This window comes from Sus scrofa, chromosome 13 (assembly GCF_000003025.6).
Source record: "Sus scrofa isolate TJ Tabasco breed Duroc chromosome 13, Sscrofa11.1, whole genome shotgun sequence".
NCBI lineage: Eukaryota > Metazoa > Chordata > Mammalia > Artiodactyla > Suidae > Sus > Sus scrofa.
In genome coordinates, this window is record NC_010455.5 from 32,205,289 (window position 1) to 32,222,550 (window position 17,262).

At 58.2% G+C, this 17,262-nt stretch overlaps 3 protein-coding genes across 20 annotated transcripts in view; 2 read left to right on the forward strand and 1 right to left on the reverse strand.

Moving 5' to 3' along the window:
• Positions 575-9,229, forward strand: APEH (acylaminoacyl-peptide hydrolase). 2 transcript variants are annotated; one of them, NM_213923.1, is given in 22 exon segments: positions 579-599; positions 675-807; positions 1,293-1,419; positions 1,787-1,880; positions 1,980-2,055; positions 2,145-2,308; positions 2,475-2,612; positions 2,707-2,798; positions 2,881-2,921; positions 3,005-3,126; positions 3,597-3,657; positions 4,843-4,940; positions 5,570-5,621; positions 6,383-6,471; positions 6,894-7,032; positions 7,522-7,605; positions 7,690-7,770; positions 8,086-8,174; positions 8,284-8,474; positions 8,586-8,688; positions 8,772-8,878; positions 8,969-9,229. In NM_213923.1, coding segments are annotated over 22 exon segments (2,199 nt in total). In that variant the 5' UTR covers positions 579-587; the 3' UTR covers positions 9,075-9,229.
• Positions 9,646-14,757, reverse strand: MST1 (macrophage stimulating 1). Of its 6 annotated transcripts, XM_003132215.4 has the most exons (18): positions 14,512-14,757; positions 13,455-13,602; positions 13,271-13,383; positions 13,073-13,187; positions 12,835-12,971; positions 12,634-12,754; positions 12,366-12,484; positions 12,017-12,185; positions 11,743-11,873; positions 11,560-11,662; positions 11,279-11,415; positions 11,147-11,182; positions 10,935-11,055; positions 10,698-10,775; positions 10,409-10,555; positions 10,222-10,328; positions 9,985-10,124; positions 9,646-9,880 (listed from the first exon to the last, which is right to left on the reverse strand). In XM_003132215.4, exons 1-18 carry the CDS (start codon positions 14,603-14,605, stop codon positions 9,719-9,721), a joined length of 2,178 nt encoding a protein of 725 aa, XP_003132263.2. In that variant the 5' UTR covers positions 14,606-14,757; the 3' UTR covers positions 9,646-9,718. The 6 variants fall into 6 exon arrangements, with proteins under 6 accessions (XP_003132263.2, XP_020924433.1, XP_020924435.1 ...); XM_021068774.1 differs by having other exon boundaries at positions 11,147-11,415; XM_013981698.2 differs by having other exon boundaries at positions 9,714-10,124.
• RNF123 (ring finger protein 123) overlaps positions 11,473-17,262 on the forward strand; it is a 33,982-nt gene continuing 28,192 nt past the window's right edge. The window contains exons 1-3 of one of the 12 annotated variants that reach the window (XM_021068767.1): positions 14,992-15,553; positions 15,647-15,909; positions 17,049-17,166. In XM_021068767.1, coding sequence (XP_020924426.1) covers positions 17,085-17,166 — 82 coding nt within the window. In that variant the 5' untranslated portion in view covers positions 14,992-15,553; positions 15,647-15,909; positions 17,049-17,084. Of the gene's footprint in view, positions 13,322-14,714; positions 15,554-15,646; positions 17,167-17,262 lie in introns of those variants that run through there. The other 11 variants (XM_021068766.1, XM_013981693.2, XM_021068768.1 and 8 more) reach the window with 11 other exon arrangements.

A 17,262-nucleotide genomic window follows, 5' to 3' on the forward strand; every position in this document is an offset into this window, starting at 1 on the left:
GCTTCAGCTCAGGCCCCATTCCTCACCTCTCCTTTTCTGGACTTCACCCGGGCTAGGCTCAGCCCCGCCCGGCCGCACCGCCTCTCTGCAGAGCCTTCGGTCCTCCGCCGCCCTCTCAGTCCCCGCCCCCCGAATGCTTAGGGCTCACCCCCGTCAGGCCTCACCCCCCACCTCCCTTGGGCCCTGTCTTTCCTCACAGACCTCGCCCCTCCCCAAAGATATGCGCCTTTATTCCGTTTCCACAGCACCATCCCCTCTCCTCACCAAGTAACTGGCCGGGGCTTGGCCCACACAGCCCGCCTCTCACCAGCCTGGCCTGCCGGGAAAGGACCGCTCCTTTCCCCAAGGTTCCCGCCCCTCCCATCCAGGACTCCTGCAGCCGCGGTTCCCACTTCTGCCCCACAGGCCCCACCTCCTTACCATCTAGGCCCCGCCCCTCGGGTAACGGTTCCGGCCCATTCGTAGAAGGTTCCGCCCCTCTCAAGGCAAGGTCCGGGTGGCAGGGCTGGGCCGCTGCGGGCTCCGCCCCCTGAGCTCACTTCCGGGCGCCAGCACTGACTGCCTAGCCCCGGCGCCCCAGAGCAACCATGGAGCGGCAGGTGAGGGATCGGCCCGCGGTTCCTGTGGTCTTTGCAACCCGGGCTGTGCCTGACCCTGCTGTGTCCCCTGCGCAGGTGCTGCTGAGCGAGCCCGAAGAGGCGGCGGCGCTGTACCGGGGCCTTAGCCGCCAGCCCGCGCTGAGCGCCGCCTGCCTGGGCCCAGAGGTCACCACGCAGTACGGGGGTCGCTACCGGACTGTGCACACTGGTGTGTGTATGGCGGGGAATCGGTGGCGGGCCTATTCCGGGGCCGTGCACTCGGGTGGAGAGGAGGGGGATGTGCAGGGCTCGCTGCCTGACAGTGCTCACGAGTTTGTGGAAGACCGGGCTTGGAGGGTGTGGGTGTGGAAGGGTGCATCCCCCAGCCGTGCACACAGGTGTATAGGGGGTGTTCTGGAATGTTGCCCATGAGTGCAGAGTGTGGGTCTTGTAGGGGTCACCCACCCCCATCATCCCATACTGTACCCCCCCTCAAGGTCCTAGGGCGGATGCCAGGAGCGGTAGTGGTTTCTCTCCAAGATGTCAGCTCAGGCTCCGGTGACCTAAACTTGAGTTGTAGCCAAGTGTTGCCCATCCTGCCCCCAGAATATCTGGAGTCAGATTGGGGAGGTGGGCTGGACCTTCCTCTGGGCGGGGTAGGGGAGCCTGTGCTGGGACTGGCCAAATTGAGCAGTCTCATGCCTCTCCTCGCAGAGTGGACCCAGAGGGACCTGGAACGCATGGAGAACATCCGATTCTGCCGCCAGTACCTGGTGTTCCATGATGGGGACTCAGTGGTGTTTGCAGGGCCTGCAGGCAACAGTGTGGAGACCCGGGGGGAGTAAGTTTGAGGAAGGAAGCTTGTGGGCAAGGCCACAGCCATCTGCAAGCCTTTTATGAATACCCACCGTGTGCCTTGGTGTGGGGAGGGCCCAGAAAGGAAGCCAGGAGCTTGTTTTTTGCCACTAGGAGCTCTAGAGACATGGTCATAAGCACTGGAGACTTGCTTCTGACGGGCCAGGACCGGAGCCCCTGCTCCAGGGAGGGGAGGCAAGGCATCTGCCATGGTAGGACTAGAAGGGCTGCAGGGACGCATGTGGGCCACAGCCTCAAGAATCTTGTCTAAGAGGTTACAGCCAGTAAGGGGATAGGATGGGCTATCACTGGGTGGGAGGTAGTCCTGATGCGTTATCCTGTGTCCTCCTCAGGCTGCTGAGCAGAGAGTCTCCTTCAGGCACCATGAAAGCCGTGCTGCGCAAGGCTGGAGGCACGGGCACTGCGGAGGAGAAGCAGTTTTTGGAGGTAAGTCTGTGTGGGACCGGGTGGTAGGCAGCTGGGGGCTCAGATCCACAGATAAAGCTCTGCTGGAGGACAGACAACCTGACTCCCAGCTGTCCTCAGGTCTGGGAGAAGAACCGGAAGCTCAAGAGCTTCAACCTGTCAGCGCTGGAGAAACATGGGCCGGTTTATGAGGACGGTGAGGCAGCTGGCTGGTGAGCAGGCAGGGTAGACAGGAGGGGCAGCCATAGCCCAGGGCTCCCCCTGATCTGCCTTTCTTGCACCCAGACTGCTTTGGCTGCTTGTCCTGGTCGCACTCGGAGACACACTTATTATATGTGGCAGAGAAGAAGCGCCCCAAGGCTGAGTCGTTCTTTCAGACCAAAGCCCTGGACGTCACTGGCAGCGATGATGAGATGGCCAGGACAAAGAAGCCAGACCAGGCCATTAAGGTGCTCATGGTCATGGCCAGTCCATGAAGGTTCTTCAGGGCAGCCCTGGGGCCCAGTATGTTCTCCACCTACACTGTGCCTATCAGAACTGGGGAGGCACTGTCTCGTAGGGGACAGGGCAGGCTCGTGCGAGACAGGCTAGGCCCTGAGTGTCTTGTGTTCTCAGGGGGATCAGTTTTTGTTTTACGAAGATTGGGGAGAAAACATGGTTTCCAAAAGTACTCCTGTGCTCTGCGTGCTGGATATTGAGAGCGGCAACATCTCTGTGCTTGAGGGGGTTCCTGAGAGTGTGTCCCCTGGACAGGTCAGTGGCGACTCAGCCTACGTCATTCCTGGAGTCTGAGGGTCCTGCCTGAGTTACTCCCCTGGTTTACCCCTGCCCCCGGTCTTGTTTACAGGCATTCTGGGCCCCTGGAGACACAGGTGTGGTGTTCGTGGGCTGGTGGCATGAGCCCTTCCGGCTGGGCATTCGCTTCTGTACCAATCGAAGGTGAGGACAATGGAAGGGGCAGGGCAGGGGGCTTTGCAGCTCAGACTGTCCATGAAGCTGAGTGTCTCTCTGGTGGTTCCAGGTCAGCCCTGTACTATGTAGACCTCACTGGGGGGAAGTGTGGTAAGTGGCACCTACCTCTGCTTTCCTCTGAGACACACTGGCCTTGGCAGCCTGCATGGTACTCACGTTTCTGTCTGGTCCAGAGCTCCTCTCAGATGAGTCTGTGGCTGTCACATCTCCCCGGCTAAGTCCAGATCAATGTCGCATCGTCTACCTGCGGTTCCCATCTCTGGTCCCCCATCAACAGTGTGGCCAGTTGTGCCTGGTGAGCTGGGGGAGGGATGGGGGTGGAGGGAGGTCAACAAGAGGAGGGGATGGTAGATGAGAGCTGAAGGCACAGCTTCGTTTCCCCTTGGGCCCCTCAGTGCACCTCCTGTCCCAGGTGCAGTGATGGTGTGGGCCTGGAGGCTTAGAGTGCTGGCCTGGGGGGTGCTCTGCACAATCAAAAGTCACCACCTTGAGAGCATTCTCTGTCTACAGGAACACTCCTCCCTTTGCGTCTCATCTGCAAGGGACTGGGAATCATGGGCAGTTATAGCATCTCAGTCCTTGCCCGAGAAGGGCTTTGGGCCCCCACTGAAAGTTAGAGGCACCCCCAGACATCTAGTCCAGGTTACCAGAAAGGAGATACATTAGCCTTCTCTCAGGTCTTCCCCTCCCTTCCGTGAGGCTACCCAGGGCTATCAGAGAAGATCTCTGTGGCCTGGTGGGCCTGACCATCGTGTTCCCTTGCAGTATGACTGGTATACCAGGGTCACCTCGGTGGTGGTGGACATTGTGCCTCGGCAGCTGGGAGGTACGGGGTGTGTGTGTGTGTGGCTGGGTGGGTTGCCTGCAGCTCTGTTTTCCTGCCATCTGTTATCCCTGTTCAGGGCCAGCCTCCTCAGCTCTTCCTCCCTGGGTTCCTTCTGAAGTCTCCCTTCCCTGCTGGGCCAGCCCCAGATTCCACCTTCACAGGGAGTGGGACTGTCACCACAGGGGATGGTTTTGATAGAAGGAAGTCAACTGGACCAAAGCCGAGATCAGAGTGGCCCAAGCTGGCTGAGGATTTAGATTGTTTCATTTATGCTGCAGCCCATAGATTTTTCTTCTTTTTCCAGTGGCTGGTTAGAGCCACTGCTCCTTCAAAGGGTCTCAGAAAGTGCACTAGGCTGGTAGGTCCTCGCCCAGGGGCGCTCATTCTCCCGCTCCTAACACCCGCCCCAGCATTTGTCCACTCCAAACCCTTGAGGCAGCAGGGTCTCTAGGAGGGTGGCTCTTGGCTGACAAACTCTAGTCACAGTCTTGGGTGCTCTCGACTCTTCTTGAGATCCTGGACTATGCTAGGGATGTGAAATGTTAGTCCCTTGTTTTTTTAGGCCACCTGCCTGGACAGTTCCGGGAGTCAAGGACAAGGGATGGCCTCTTTTCTTCTCTCTGAGTTACAAGGATGCAACAGTGGGGACCTGGTCTGAATCCCACCTCTGCCCCTTATTAGCTGTGCGTCCTTGGACAGTGTCCTGACCTCTATTTCTTTATGTGATGAGGGAGTAGTTGTCCCTACCTTCTTTATAGGATTGTAGTGAGGGTTAAAAGAGTGATATTAGAGGGTAGGATTTATTCAAACAACCCCTCCCCGTCACCAGGCACTCTACACGGTATGGGAATGGACAGACAAGTGTTATCTTGTTTACAGCATCCGGTGCCTACCAGGGGCCCTGTAAGAGCAGCTCATAGGAACGCCAGTGCACTTCTGAGCACCCACAGTTCCTCTCAGATGCTCTTAAGCTCTGCCTCTCCTGGGCCCTCAAGGTCCTCTGCCCCTCGGCCTTCTCTTCAGGGAGCTCTTCATCGCCTAGAGTGCCCCCATGTATAGGGCTGCCTTTCTGTCACAGTTGTGGGCCCCAAGTGAATTCCCCAACAAAGCAAGCCTGCCTCATAATTTTGACATCCTCCCCACATCTCCACTCCTGGATGTGGCCCTGGCTCTCTGCCTTTGCAGAGGACTTCTCTGGGATCTACTGCAGCCTTCTGCCTCTGGGATGCTGGTCAGCTGACAGCCAGAGAGTGGTTTTTGACTCACCTCAGCGCAGCCGGCAGGTAAGGAGCCCTGACTTGTGTTCAGAGTCAGCCCTTGATCAACTCCTGGGAGCTTTGGGCCTGGGACATAGCACAGGCACACTGCTGGGTAGGCTGCCCAACCACAAGGTCTCACTGGCCGCTTAAGGCCCTGTCTGCCCCTGTCCTGGACTCCCTTTTCCTTGACGGGGCTGGCTGCCTGCTCCACGACAGAGCCCTTGGCCCTTTCTCCCCAGGCAGAGATGCAAAGCCCCCACCCCCAGCACTTCCAGCTGGGGGATGAGGGGACTACCCTGAACCCCATACAGGAAGCTGATGGAGGTGGGACAGCAGCTTTCTCCCAGAGATTGGGTGGGGACACCATGGTGTGTCAGGCTCCTTTGGGGTGTGATATCATTTGCTCGTCAGGGTAGTTCAAAGGGGCTCTAAGGCATTTCTTACCTTGCCCAAGGTCACTCAGCAAGTTGTGATGGAACTGGAATTTGAACCCAGGCCCTCAAGCCATTCCCTACGGCACTGAGTAGCTGTCAGTCACAGTCACTCATTGTTGTGGCCTGGCCCAGGGGTCCCCAACAAGGTAGAGATGAGGTAGGGCAGGACCCACAGGGCTCTTGGCTCTGGCACCACATGTGGCCTCCCTTCTGCTTCAGGACCTGTTTGCTGTGGACACCCAGATGGGCAGTGTGACCTCTTTAACGGCTGGTGAGCAGGGCTGGCAAGTGGGCCAGGGGTGGGACCAGAGCTCAGGCATATGGGGCAGCATGGGCACTCTCAGCCACTCTGCACCACTGACTGTCCCACAGCCTTTACTGACAGTCTCACAAGGACCCTGCCTATGCAAGACCCTTACCAGCCAATAGACTGCCTCCCCTGCTCTGCTCTGCTCTGTGTCCTGGCCCTGCCTCAGCACGGCCCCCACCTGCTCCTCAAACCCACAAGATTCTCTCTTGCTAAGATCTGCAAGAGTCACCCTTCCCCCTCCACCAATCTCAGGCAGAGGCACCTGAGGAGAAGCCCTGGGTTGGCTCTCTTATCATTCTCTTACCCAGGCCTGATGGTTCTGCCCCTAAAATGTTTTTTGAGCCTTCTACCTGCCCTGGCTGTCCTCACTCCTTCATGCAGCTACCAAAGTATTATTCCCAAACTGCATCGCATTGTATAGTCTCTGCTTAGGAAACACGGTCTCCTTGGACCCTAGAATTAGCACCACCACCCCTAACCTTCTAGTCCTGACACCCCTGCTGACTGCAGCCATCAAGTGGGCACAGCCAGTGCCTGCTAGGTGAGCAGACTGAGCAGGAGGCTCAGCCAGAGCTGTGTGTGCAGTTGGCTGTGAGCATCCCTTTGTGGGGATCCCTTTGCTTCTGAGGGTGGAAGGGGTACCTTTGTATAAAGCCTCCAGCCTGGGACTCAGGCTCTGCAGGAAGTGGATGGGAATAGTAGTGGCATCTGCCTTTCTTCAGGGGGGTCAGGTGGAAGCTGGAAGTTGCTCACAATTGACCGGGACCTCATGGTGGTGCAGTTCTCCACGCCCAGTGTACCCCCAAGCCTGGTGAGTGTTGGTGGGACCCAGGCCAGGAAGCAGGGGTTCTGTGCAGGCAGAGTCTGACTGTGGCCGGTCAGCGTGTGAGAAGCCGAGATGTGGACCCAGTTCAGCATAGTCCACCGGCGTCTGATACCAGGGGGAGAAACTGCTGGGCCAGGTTTTGCTCTGTACAGAACCGGGTGCCTGGGAGAGTGCTCAGTCCTCTGGCATAACAGCACGGGAAGACAGCAGAGCCTAGAAGCTGAGGAGGGAGGGCTATGTATGTGTGGTTATGTGAGTACCTTTGTATATACCCAGCTCCCGACACAAGCCCATGCTGTGCCCTCTAGAGGTGGGCAGCTGGCTCAGTATGAGAGCTGCCCACTCACAGAGGTGGAAAAGCAGGGTGGCAGCCAGGCCACCTGTCACACTCTCTTTTCCCTTGGCAGAAAGTTGGGTTCCTGCCTCCGGCCGGGAAGGAGCAGGCGGTATCATGGGTATCCCTGGAGGAGGCCGAGCCCTTTCCTGACATCTCTTGGAGCATCCGGGTACTACAGCCACCCCCACAGCAAGAGCATGTGCAGTATGGTGAGCTGGGCACAGGCAGAGGGACACCTTGTTCAAGTTCTCCAGCACATAGTGTCTGTAATCACCTTTCCTGCCTCTTGTCTCACATTTTGGCGTTGCCTGAGATTACCTCTAAGAGGTTTTCTTCTTCTTGTGGATGGTCATGGGGGTGTCCAGGCATCTGAGCACCTGCTCTGGTTATCAGAGCTGGGCATCACCAGGCCAAATCATCTGTGGTGGGATAACAGAGCCCAAAGAAGACAGCCCTACACAAGGCCTCTGTGACTACACCTCCTCCAGAATGTTGTCCCTGTAGAGAGTGCAACTCGCTACCTAGAGCAGAAGGAGCATGAGACTCCTGGGTCCATGTGTCACAGTGTGGGTTACCTTGGTCAGGTCTCTGGTTTCCAAGGTCAGCCCCAGACCTGCAGCCACAGCTGAGGCCTGGGCTGCAGACACCCCTGAGCAGTAGTAGCACTGGCTCTGCTGATTGCTGCTATTTCCCTGCAGCTGGCCTTGACTTTGAAGCAATCCTTCTACAGCCCAGCAACTCTCCAGAGAAGACCCAGGTGCCCATGGTGGTCATGCCCCACGGTAGGCAACAGACCTAAGAGCCCCTGCCCTCCCACAATCCCTCCTAGCTGGCTCTTTCACCCTCTGTCTGTCCCCTACCTGCAGGGGGACCCCATTCATCCTTTGTCACTGCCTGGATGCTGTTCCCAGCCATGCTTTGCAAGATGGGTTTTGCAGTACTACTAGGTGAGGGAGCATGGACCCACAGCCCAGGTGGGGCTGTGGGGTGGTGATGGGGTGGGCTGGATCTGTACAAGCACTGCGGGTACCACCCTAGTCCAGGCCTCTTGGCAGCCTGGACCTGGAAGCCACTATCAGGAACTGCCCTCATGACTTCCCTGGAAAAGGTGTGGGTCACGGGGCAGTATCAGATCTCTTGGCCTCTTCCCCTTGAGTCTGGTATAGCTGGCCCCAAGGCCTACTTCATATATAAGCAAAAGGGTATCCAAGAATCTGAGGATGTCACTTGACCACCCTGTCTGGTCCCTCTCTGGCCTCCAGTGAACTATCGTGGCTCCACCGGCTTTGGCCAAGACAGCATCCTTTCTCTCCCTGGCAATGTGGGCCACCAGGATGTGAAGGACGTCCAGGTAGCAGGGGATGGGGCTTTCGTACTGGCTGGAGGGTAGGCTGTCGGGGGTGTGACTTTATTCAGCTGGACAGGCAGCTGGCTGTAGCATGATCTGCCCTACCCTGCAGTTTGCAGTAGAGCAGGTGCTCCAGGAGGAACACTTTGATGCAGGCCGTGTGGCCCTTATGGGTGGTTCCCATGGTGGCTTCCTCTCCTGCCACCTGATTGGTCAGTATCCAGAGACCTACAGTGCCTGCGTGGTGAGGAACCCTGTGATCAACATTGCCTCCATGATGGGCTCCACTGACATCCCTGACTGGTGGGTGCACCCAGAGGTCTCCACCCTCCTCCCCTCCCCTCCACACCCTCATAGAGCTCTCACAGGCCCCACACAGAACTCCCGGGGCAGCGTCAGTTCAATCTCTTATAGGTGCATGGTGGAGGCTGGCTTCTCCTACAGCAGCGACTGCCTGCCAGACCTCAGTGTGTGGGCTGCGATGCTGGACAAGTCACCCATCAAGTATGCCCCTCAGGTATGTGGCCCTCTCCTGCCTGGTGCACCACCAATGGGTCCATGGCCCCAGGATCTGCTCACCACGGCTCCCCACATACCCAGGTGAAGACTCCACTGTTACTGATGCTAGGCCAGGAGGACAGGCGTGTGCCCTTCAAGCAGGGCATGGAGTATTACCGTGTTCTCAAGGCCCGGAATGTGCCAGTCCGGTAAGTGTGGCAGGACAGCCCTGGCAGCTGGTGGGCAGGTGAGCAGGGAAGGATCCTCTAACCGCAGACACTGCTGCCTGACCCCTACAGGCTCCTGCTTTATCCCAAAAGCACCCATGCACTATCAGAGGTGGAGGTGGAATCAGACAGCTTCATGAATGCTGTGCTCTGGCTATGCACACACTTGGGCAGCTGAAGCCCTATCTGTCTGCCTGAGCTGGGTGCCCACACTTGGCTCTTGGAGAGTCCCATGGTCTGGCAGAGCTGCAAGAGGCTTCCTGGGCTCTGGACTCCATGGATGGGTGAGCTGAGGAATGTGGGCTGTATACTCATAATAAATAAGGACACAGAGTCTGGTTCCTGCTGGTACTTTGTACCAGGCCACCCTAACCCCAGCCACACCCTTGAGGTTCAGAGACTGAAAGCCCTGGGTGTGGCAGCCATAAGGACTGCATCTACCTCCAGTATGAGAGGAGCGGAGACAGTGTGAGGCTCAGCTGCTGCCTGACCTGGCCAAACAGGACTCCACCAGGCCAGCTCCCTCTGTTGCAGTCCCTTCTGTTAGAGCTCCCCACAGCACCCTTCTCCCATCAGTTTATCTAGGGGACTGGTGAGGCCCTGCCCTTCCACAGCACCCACAGGCTAAGGCAGTCCTGGGGTCAGACTGCCCAGCCCAGGGCATGCTGGACTCAAGCCACCCAGGCCCTGGTGAGGAGTTGCCAGTTCATTCCCTAGCAGCAGAGGCCAAGAAGTACCCTTCACAGGCATAAAGAGGAAAGGTGGCTTTATGTCTAACAGACGGCTTTGTCCTCCCCAAGGCAAACAGGACTGAAGCTAGGACTAGCCCAGCCGCATGACCTTGTTAATCCAGTCCACAAACACAGAGACACGCATGAAGATGGCTGGCCAGCGGGGCCGTGCACACACTCGGTTGGGGATTATAATTCCCTCCAGGACCCAGCAGTCGTGGGTAAAGCAGGCAAGCGGGCCCCCGTAGTCACCCTGGTAGATGCAAGAACTGGTGAGGGGGCCTGCGCCGTGGCAGAGACTACCCCCTTGGGGGTGAAGCAGTACATTTTCAGCTTGCCAGAGGCCCTGCCACTGACCTCACAGGCACCCACAGGGGCCAACAGTCCCTCAGTGCACATCTCACTCTCGCGTACGCGTCCTCGGTGCTTGACATTACATTCCTGGTTGGAGATGACATTAAGGGAGGCCATGTTCAGGACAGTATCGTCCCCTGTACCTACAGCGAAGAGAATGGGAAGAGAGGGTCTCTGGGTAGGATCCAAGGCTGGGCCTCTTGGCCTGGAGCAGTCCATGCCTCTGCACTGTAATCTTACCTTTAGTCTCACCCCAGCCTGCAATCTCACACTTTGTGCCTGGAGGCACCACATACCGCTCAGGGGGCAGGCAGATCAGGGCCACACGCTGGTTCAGGGTTGCGGGTCTTTAGAAGAAATGAGGACACTCAGGGTCTGATGCCATGAGGCTCAGCCCCACCTCACACCCTCTTGACTTGTTACACACCTCTCCAGCTTGAGCAGAACAAGCTGGGAGTCTGAGGGCCCACAGATCATCTTGGCCACTGGGATGCGCTGCAGACCTGGCTCCCCAGGCTGTGGGTTCTGGAACAGGGTGCCCAGCCATACCTCATAGCCCATGAGAGGTACATGGCTGAGAGAGAAGCTCTGCTAAATAGGTTCTGACTCATGGCCTGGTGCCCCCCACACACCTGTTGGCCTGCCTGGGAAAAGCAGCTAAGTGGGAGATGAAGGCAGGGGGTTGAGACTGGGCCCCAAACCCAAGGGAGGCTCACCAGGAGGAGAAGCACTGCCGGGCAGTCAGTACCCATTGCTCCTTCACTAGGGAGCCTCCACAGAAGTGCTGGCCCTGCCTGGAGGAGTGCAGGTTAGAAAACAGTCCTGGGATAGACTGGATCTGCTCTCTTGGCTAGGATCTCTGAAGCAGGGGACAGCTTCCCACCTCAGCTGGCGCAAGCACAGATGATAAAGCCTCACCCCCTCTACTGGGGAATCAGGCAGTCGTGCCTCACCGGTTTCGTAAGCTGACTGTCCAGGGTGAGTTCCCAGGTTGGCCCCCCACCACACGCAGCTTGGAGCGCCTTGGATCCACGCGAGTCACCCTCTTGCCGCACTTCTCAAACAGCACTGGGTCTAGGGGATAGAGTCGGCTGGAATGAAATCCCCAACTGGATGGAGATGGGGGGCAGAGGGACCACAACCCACAGCTGGCCCAAGTCCATACCTGGGGGCTCCAGGATGGATGGTGGTTGGTCGTCATCTAAAAGACCCAAGTTCAGCCGTGTTAAGGGAGCCAGCCTTCCTAAGGGGAGGCTTGGGGTGGGGTCCGAGGATTTTTCGCCGGCCCTCAGCTCACCGCAGCGCCGCAGTGCACAGTAGTCGAATGGAATCCCAGGGTCAGTGGTGTAGCACCAAGGCCCGTGACTGTCACCGTCCGGATTGCGGCAGAAGTTCTCCTCCAGTTGCGCCTCCGGGTCTGAGGTGGGCGTGAACCTAGGAGGGAGAGTGAGCAAAACTGTAGCAGGGTAATCCTAACCCCCTGTAAAGTTCTGGTTTGAAAAGCTGCTAGTTTGAGACGCTGGGGTCCCGGGCCTGAGACCTGGATGTGGGAAGAGCCAGACGACCTGTAGAACTTACTGCGGTTTGTGCGGAGTCCTCGCGGACCAACTCTGGCACCTGACGCCTTTTCGAGTCTTGCTGACCGAACCGCGGTACTGTTCCCCCCAGCCGTGGTAGCAGTCTGCGACGGGCGGACCGGGGCGGCCGTCAGCTGGTTCTCAGCCGTACGGTGTGTACCTCCAGACCCAGCTCAGGCCTTACCCTCGGGCCGTACGTCGTCGTTGCAGCGCCGGATCTGGTAGCAGAAGGCCACGCGCATGCCAGGCCGCGATGTGAAGCACCAGGGCGCCTCAGATCCGTCGGGGTTGCGACAGAAGTTCTCCCGAAGGTCCCTGAGCAGGCGCTAGGCTCAGCCTGGGCGGGAGCCCGGCCTCTAGCTCCGTCCCTGGTCCCGCCTTCCTTCAAGTTCTGCCCGGACGGCCCTCAGTTCCCACCCGCAGGACTACTGTGTCCCCAGGGGCGCCCGCCAACTCACTTGCACGCATATTTTTCCGGCGCAAAGCGATGTTGATGAGGATGCTGCGCGTCCCAACGCTGGCAGGGCACGCCAGCGGCAGTGGTGTTGACCATGCCCCGGTAGCCCTCGCCTTTACCGCGGAAGCAATTGAGCGTCGTAGCCTCCTGGCGCGGCTGTGCACCGGACCCTTGGATGGACCGAGGCGGGTCGGAGCCCAAGCCGAAGCTGAGACCGGGTCTGGGGCTAAGACGGAGCCCCGCTCTCATTGGGCCACCGCTGAATCACGCCCAGCCTCTCCTCACTTCCCAGCCAGGCCACGCCCCCCACGTGTCCCAGGTGCCCTCCCAGCCCCGCCCTTGAGCTCTACCGCAGCGCGGGAGGTCGCAGAACTCTCGCTCCACCTGCGGGTCAGTAGTATAGCACCACGGCCGCTCCGAGCCATCCGGATTCCGGCAGTAGTTGTCGTCTAGATTTTTGTCGAGGAACCTAGGAGCGTTAGCGGGGAGTGAACAAGCGCCTGAGACTCAGACCCTGTCTGGCTGGCCCCAACCAACTACTACCTTACATCGCTCCGCCCTGGAGCCCTGGGCCCTCCCCTTGCCCGGCCCCCTCGTGCGGAGCTCGCCCACGCGTACTTGAGGGGCTCAAATGGGTGCGGGTGCGGGTGCTGCAGGTCCCAGCGCTGACACTCGCGTCCTGACTCGGTGCGATCCACTGAGCCGCGGTAATCCTCGCCATTGCACCAAAAGCAAACGGCTGGAGAGGAAGAAATTGTGGGTTGGTGGACTGCGCTGGGCATTCTCCTCCCGCCCCAGGCTTGACCTGGAGCCGCTTACCCTCCTGGCAGGACTTGATACCGCAGCTCTGGAAGCGCACGGCAGGGTCCATGGTGTAGCACCAGGGACCTCCAGGGTCCCTGTCCGGGTTGCGGCAGAAGTTCTCCTCCAAGCCGTTCCGGAGTGTGGGCGTGTACCTGGGTTCAGAGAGCGGCGATACAGTGAGTGCGGGGCGGGGGTGGGGGTGGGGTGCTGGCTCCAGGCCGGCGGGAGAAAGGGGATCTACATTCCGTCTTACTTGTGGTCATTGGGAAACCTGAGGTTCCAGCGCTGGCAGGGTAGGCCACCCATGGTGATGGCCACAGTGCCCCGGTACTCGACCCCATTGTCCATGATGCAAGTCCGAACATAATCTGAGAGCAGAAGACCCAGGATCAACAGCGCCTGAGACCTCAGCACCTCTCTCCCCAGCCCGCCCTTCTCCGAAGCCACTCACTTTTCTTTTGGAAGAGATCAAAGCTCCCTGAATGCTGCAGCCGTGTATGAGGTGAGTGCTGGGTCCATGGAAGCAGTTGGCAACCATGGCTGCTCACATTGTAGTGGAAGGCCCTGGGAGGGGGAGGCATAAGGTCACCTGGTGCCCCTATACCCAGTTTTATCTGGATATTGTGGCCTCTTACCTGCAGTCCATCAGGGGCCCACAACGCCCTGCACACTCCTCAGCATCTGCCACATCCTCTTGCCAAGACCCAGGCCCCACTGCATGTAGCAGGTGTTGCAGCTCAGTACCCGGGAGCACCTGGAAGTCATTTAAGGGCGAGCGCTGCCCTGCAGGGTGGATATTTGTAGCATCATGTGAATATCAGCACATCCACACTTTATTCATTCAGGAAATCAAACTGCATGGCCTCTCTCATGGATCCTGTGGGTCCATTCAAGGGTCAAACCCCTGTATGGGGTGGGAGAAGCAGGCCCACACATGGTAGTTATCACTAGTACGCTTGTTTAATGGGCAAGGCACTAGGCTCAGATGTAAAACATATACTCTACGAGAGTAGCAGGTGATGGTGCTTGCCCTATGGGGCTTGGCTCCTCTCATTTCTCAGATAAGAATGGTAACGGTTGGAGTTATCATACTAAATAGGCGGAAGCCAAACCCAAGTATTCTGACTCCAAGTATAGGCTCTCATCAGGGTAAGGGCATCTGCTAGAGGGTTAGATCAGTCTTATGAGAGATTACTGCCTGCGTGTGTGGTCCTAACACTGCCTCAATGCTGCAGCAGACTTTTTTTTTAGGGACACACCTGCAGCATATGGAAGTTCCCAGGCTAGGGGTCTAATCGGAGCTGTAGCCGCTGGCCTACACCAGAGCCACAGCAATGCCAGATCCAAGCCGCATCTGCAGCCTATACCACAGCTCACGGCAATGCCAGATCCTTAATCCACTGAATGGGGCTAGGGATCGAACCCACAACCTCATGGTCCCCAGTCGGATGCCTTTCCACTGAGCCACAATGGGAACTCCTGCAGCAGATGTTTTAGTGTAGGCCAGAATAGGCAGTGTGTTTATGTGTTCCTGGGGCTGCCCAGCTCTGCTCAAGAAGCTAAGGTTGCTCACTGCTCCATGCCCAGTAGGAAAGTAAGTTTCTGGCTGGAATAGCGGGATGGGCCTAGGGCCAACCCCTTTCTGAATGCAGGCGGGGATCAGGGCTGGGGGTGAGGGGGAAGAGCACTTACCAGGGGCCCCTGAGCACTGCGTCAGAAGCAGCAGGAGTGGGAGCCACCCCATCCTCCTGGCTGGAGACTGCACTGTGACCCACCACAGCCCCATCCGGGAAGTTGTGAAACTAGTCCCTACGGGATTGGGTGGCTCTGGCTCCACACCCCCACTCAAGGCCTGCTGGGGCCTGACCTGAAACCCAGTGGCAGGAATAGGGGTGGTGCCAGACCTCAGGCCCCCTAGGTGAGGTACAAGTGTCTTCGCTCTGGCACAGCTAGCTCCCAAGAGGCCTCCCTATGTAGTGGACAGTGTTGGAAAGGTTTAATGGGGACACCTGAGGTGCTGGGGCTGGGGAAGGGCAGGGGCATCCCTACAGCCTAGGCTGCTCTGAAAGGAAGAGCAGTGTGTATGGGGTTGCTGCCAGAGCCGGGTTCCAGCCCTCAGCCCCCAGCCCCCAGCATAAGTGGTGATATTTAACTTTTCTGAGCCTCAACTTTTCTCCTGTAAAGTCAAGTTCCCTACCCAACCCCCTAAGCAGCTTACCCCTTTTGCTGACTTAGCCCCAGCTGGAGGCAGGTCGACCCACACCCCTGGCAGCAGAGCCCACCGAGCTCCCCTTGCTCTGCCAGAGATGCTATCCCAGGGAAGATGAGCGAGGTCATTTGTCTGGCCTGAATGGAAGTGAGGCTGACAGGTACCAGGGACCCTGGGAGGAGCAGCCTTTCAGACGTCCGAGGGGACCTCTGGGCTGGGCCTCCAAATACCGGTAGGAGTTGAGGTAGGAGGCCAAGGTCTCCTAGGACTCAGCGTGGCGACAAGACTGGGCTAGGAGCGCCTCCTAAGTAGACGAGGGTCGGAGGCATTTGGGCAGTGAGGCGGTTGGGCAAAAGGCAGGGGCCGGGACATTCCAGCTGGAGGCTGCAGGTGGCGCCCTCTGGCGGAGGCCGGGCGCGGGCCGATGCGCTTGCGCGGCAGAATCGCGGTTTGGCCCTGAACGGGCGCCGTAGGCGAGAGGCTGGGCGGATGTTGTGAGCCGGGACGCCACGGCCGAGGCTGGGGGTGAGTGAGGGGCGACGGGGGCCCAAGAGGGGCGGGTCCCCGCAGCTTCCGTTGCGGCCCGGCCAGTCTAGCATGAGGGTGCTTCCCGTGCAGGGGGTTGCAGCCCGTGGTGCAGGACTCTAGGCTGGAGCTGGCCTGGAAGAGCCTCTGGAGCTTGAGGCCGGGCGGAGACGACTTCGGGAAGAGAAGCGCTACCCTCGCGTCCTTGGGCTCCTAGGTGGGGTCGGTTTGGTTCTGAGCCCTGATCCCCCGGCGGGGCTGACCAGGGTCTACGTGGCAGGGACCCCCGAGCCAAGCCAAGGTCCACCTCTCACCTGTATCCTCAGCACCTGACACCCCGAGTGGATGTCTGGAAGGTTTGCTCATCAGATCAGTGACCACGTCTAATCTGTCCTGCACCTGCTTTGGTGTGAGAGGGCCAGTGGTGGGCATCAGGGCGAGAGTCACTTTCCCAAGGGGCAGGCGTGGTGTGCACTGTGAGTGGGCAAGGGTGTGTGGCAGGAGCTAGAGGACCTGTTTAGGGTGAGATAAGAAAAAGGAGTGCTGTCTAAGGCAGTGCTGGAGAACCAGGCTTTAGATTAGCTCTGGCCAGTAGAGCTTTGTGTAATGACGAGAATGTTGTTTATTTTCAGCGTCTAGTCCAGTAACCACTAACCACATGTGGCCACAGAATCCTTGAAATGTGACTAATATAATTGAGAAATTGATTTTTAAATTTTAAACTTTCAAATTTGAATAGCCATGCATAGTTAGTAGCTACTGTGTTGGACAGCACAGCTCTAGAACAGTGAGGCTGGCACCAGCTGCTTAGTGCAGCTTCAGAAGTAGCTGCACTATGGCATGTGAGGCATGGACAGCAGTGGGAAGACCAATGGGATCTGCATTTGGGACAAGGGTAGTGGTCTGATGGGACAGGAGGCTGTGTGTGTGTGTGTGTGTGTGTGTGAGAGAGAACAGGAAAACTAGCAGGCCTTTGGAATGGAGAAGGGAGGATCTTGGGACTGAGAAAGGGGATCCCGGTCTGGGGTGTCAGCAGGACTTGTAGCTGGAGATGGCATCAAGGCCTCGGAGCGTGAACTTTCCTTGGTGTAGGATTCTCTCTTCCAATTTGGATCCAGTGTGGCTTACGGCTGAGAGGGACGGGGGCTCTGCCCCAGCCTATCTCACCTTGGATGCTTTGGTCTCATTTCCCACTGGGTTGAGGCATTTAGTTTGGTTTAGCAAATATACATATCTGGTGCCTGGTTTCTCTTGTGCCCTGTGTGAGTACTGGGACGTGGTGGGGCCCTGTCACATGGGCCCAGACCCCTACTCACTCTCCCTGTGTAGGAAGGTGGAAGCTCTTGCTTTCCTCTGCACGGGGTTGGTGTGGATGTGTGTGTGAGTGTGCATGCACTGGCTTCACCTCTCCCAAGCCTTCCCAATACCCCAGGACTGAGGTTAATATGGGGGCCCCTGCCTGGCTTTGTAAAGACCAGCCCTGCCTCTACTTGAGCCCTCAGGACCACTGGCTGCCCACAAGAGATGAAAGATGGCGTCCAAGGGGGCCGGTATGTCCTTCTCCCGCAAGAGCTACAGGCTGACCTCAGATGCTGAGAAGTCAAGGGTCACAGGTAAGGGCTGGGAGGAGGCTCCTTGTTTTGAGGGAAGGAGGAGGAGGCAGAGGCAGCAAAATCCCAGGTCCATTGAGCCTCAGACCTTCCTGCACC

Excerpts from the sequence above, each read along its gene's own strand:
- APEH (XM_005669560.2), top strand. The coding sequence starts at position 1,818 with ATGAAAGCCGTGCTGCGCAAGGCTGGAGGCACGGGCACTGCGGAGGAG. Across the intron at positions 2,613-2,706 it reads AGAGTGTGTCCCCTGGACAG|GCATTCTGGGCCCCTGGAGA; the intron begins GTCAGTGGCGAC and ends TCTTGTTTACAG. Across the intron at positions 7,606-7,689 it reads CATGGTGGTCATGCCCCACG|GGGGACCCCATTCATCCTTT; the intron begins GTAGGCAACAGA and ends CCCTACCTGCAG.
- MST1 (XM_021068773.1), bottom strand. The coding sequence starts at position 14,605 with ATGGGGCTGTGGTGGGTCACAGTGCAGTCTCCAGCCAGGAGGATGGGG. Across the intron at positions 12,186-12,365 it reads CTGCGACCTCCCGCGCTGCG|GGTCCGGTGCACAGCCGCGC; the intron begins GTAGAGCTCAAG and ends GGTCCATCCAAG. Across the intron at positions 10,329-10,408 it reads GTTCTGCTCAAGCTGGAGAG|ACCCGCAACCCTGAACCAGC; the intron begins GTGTGTAACAAG and ends TTTCTTCTAAAG.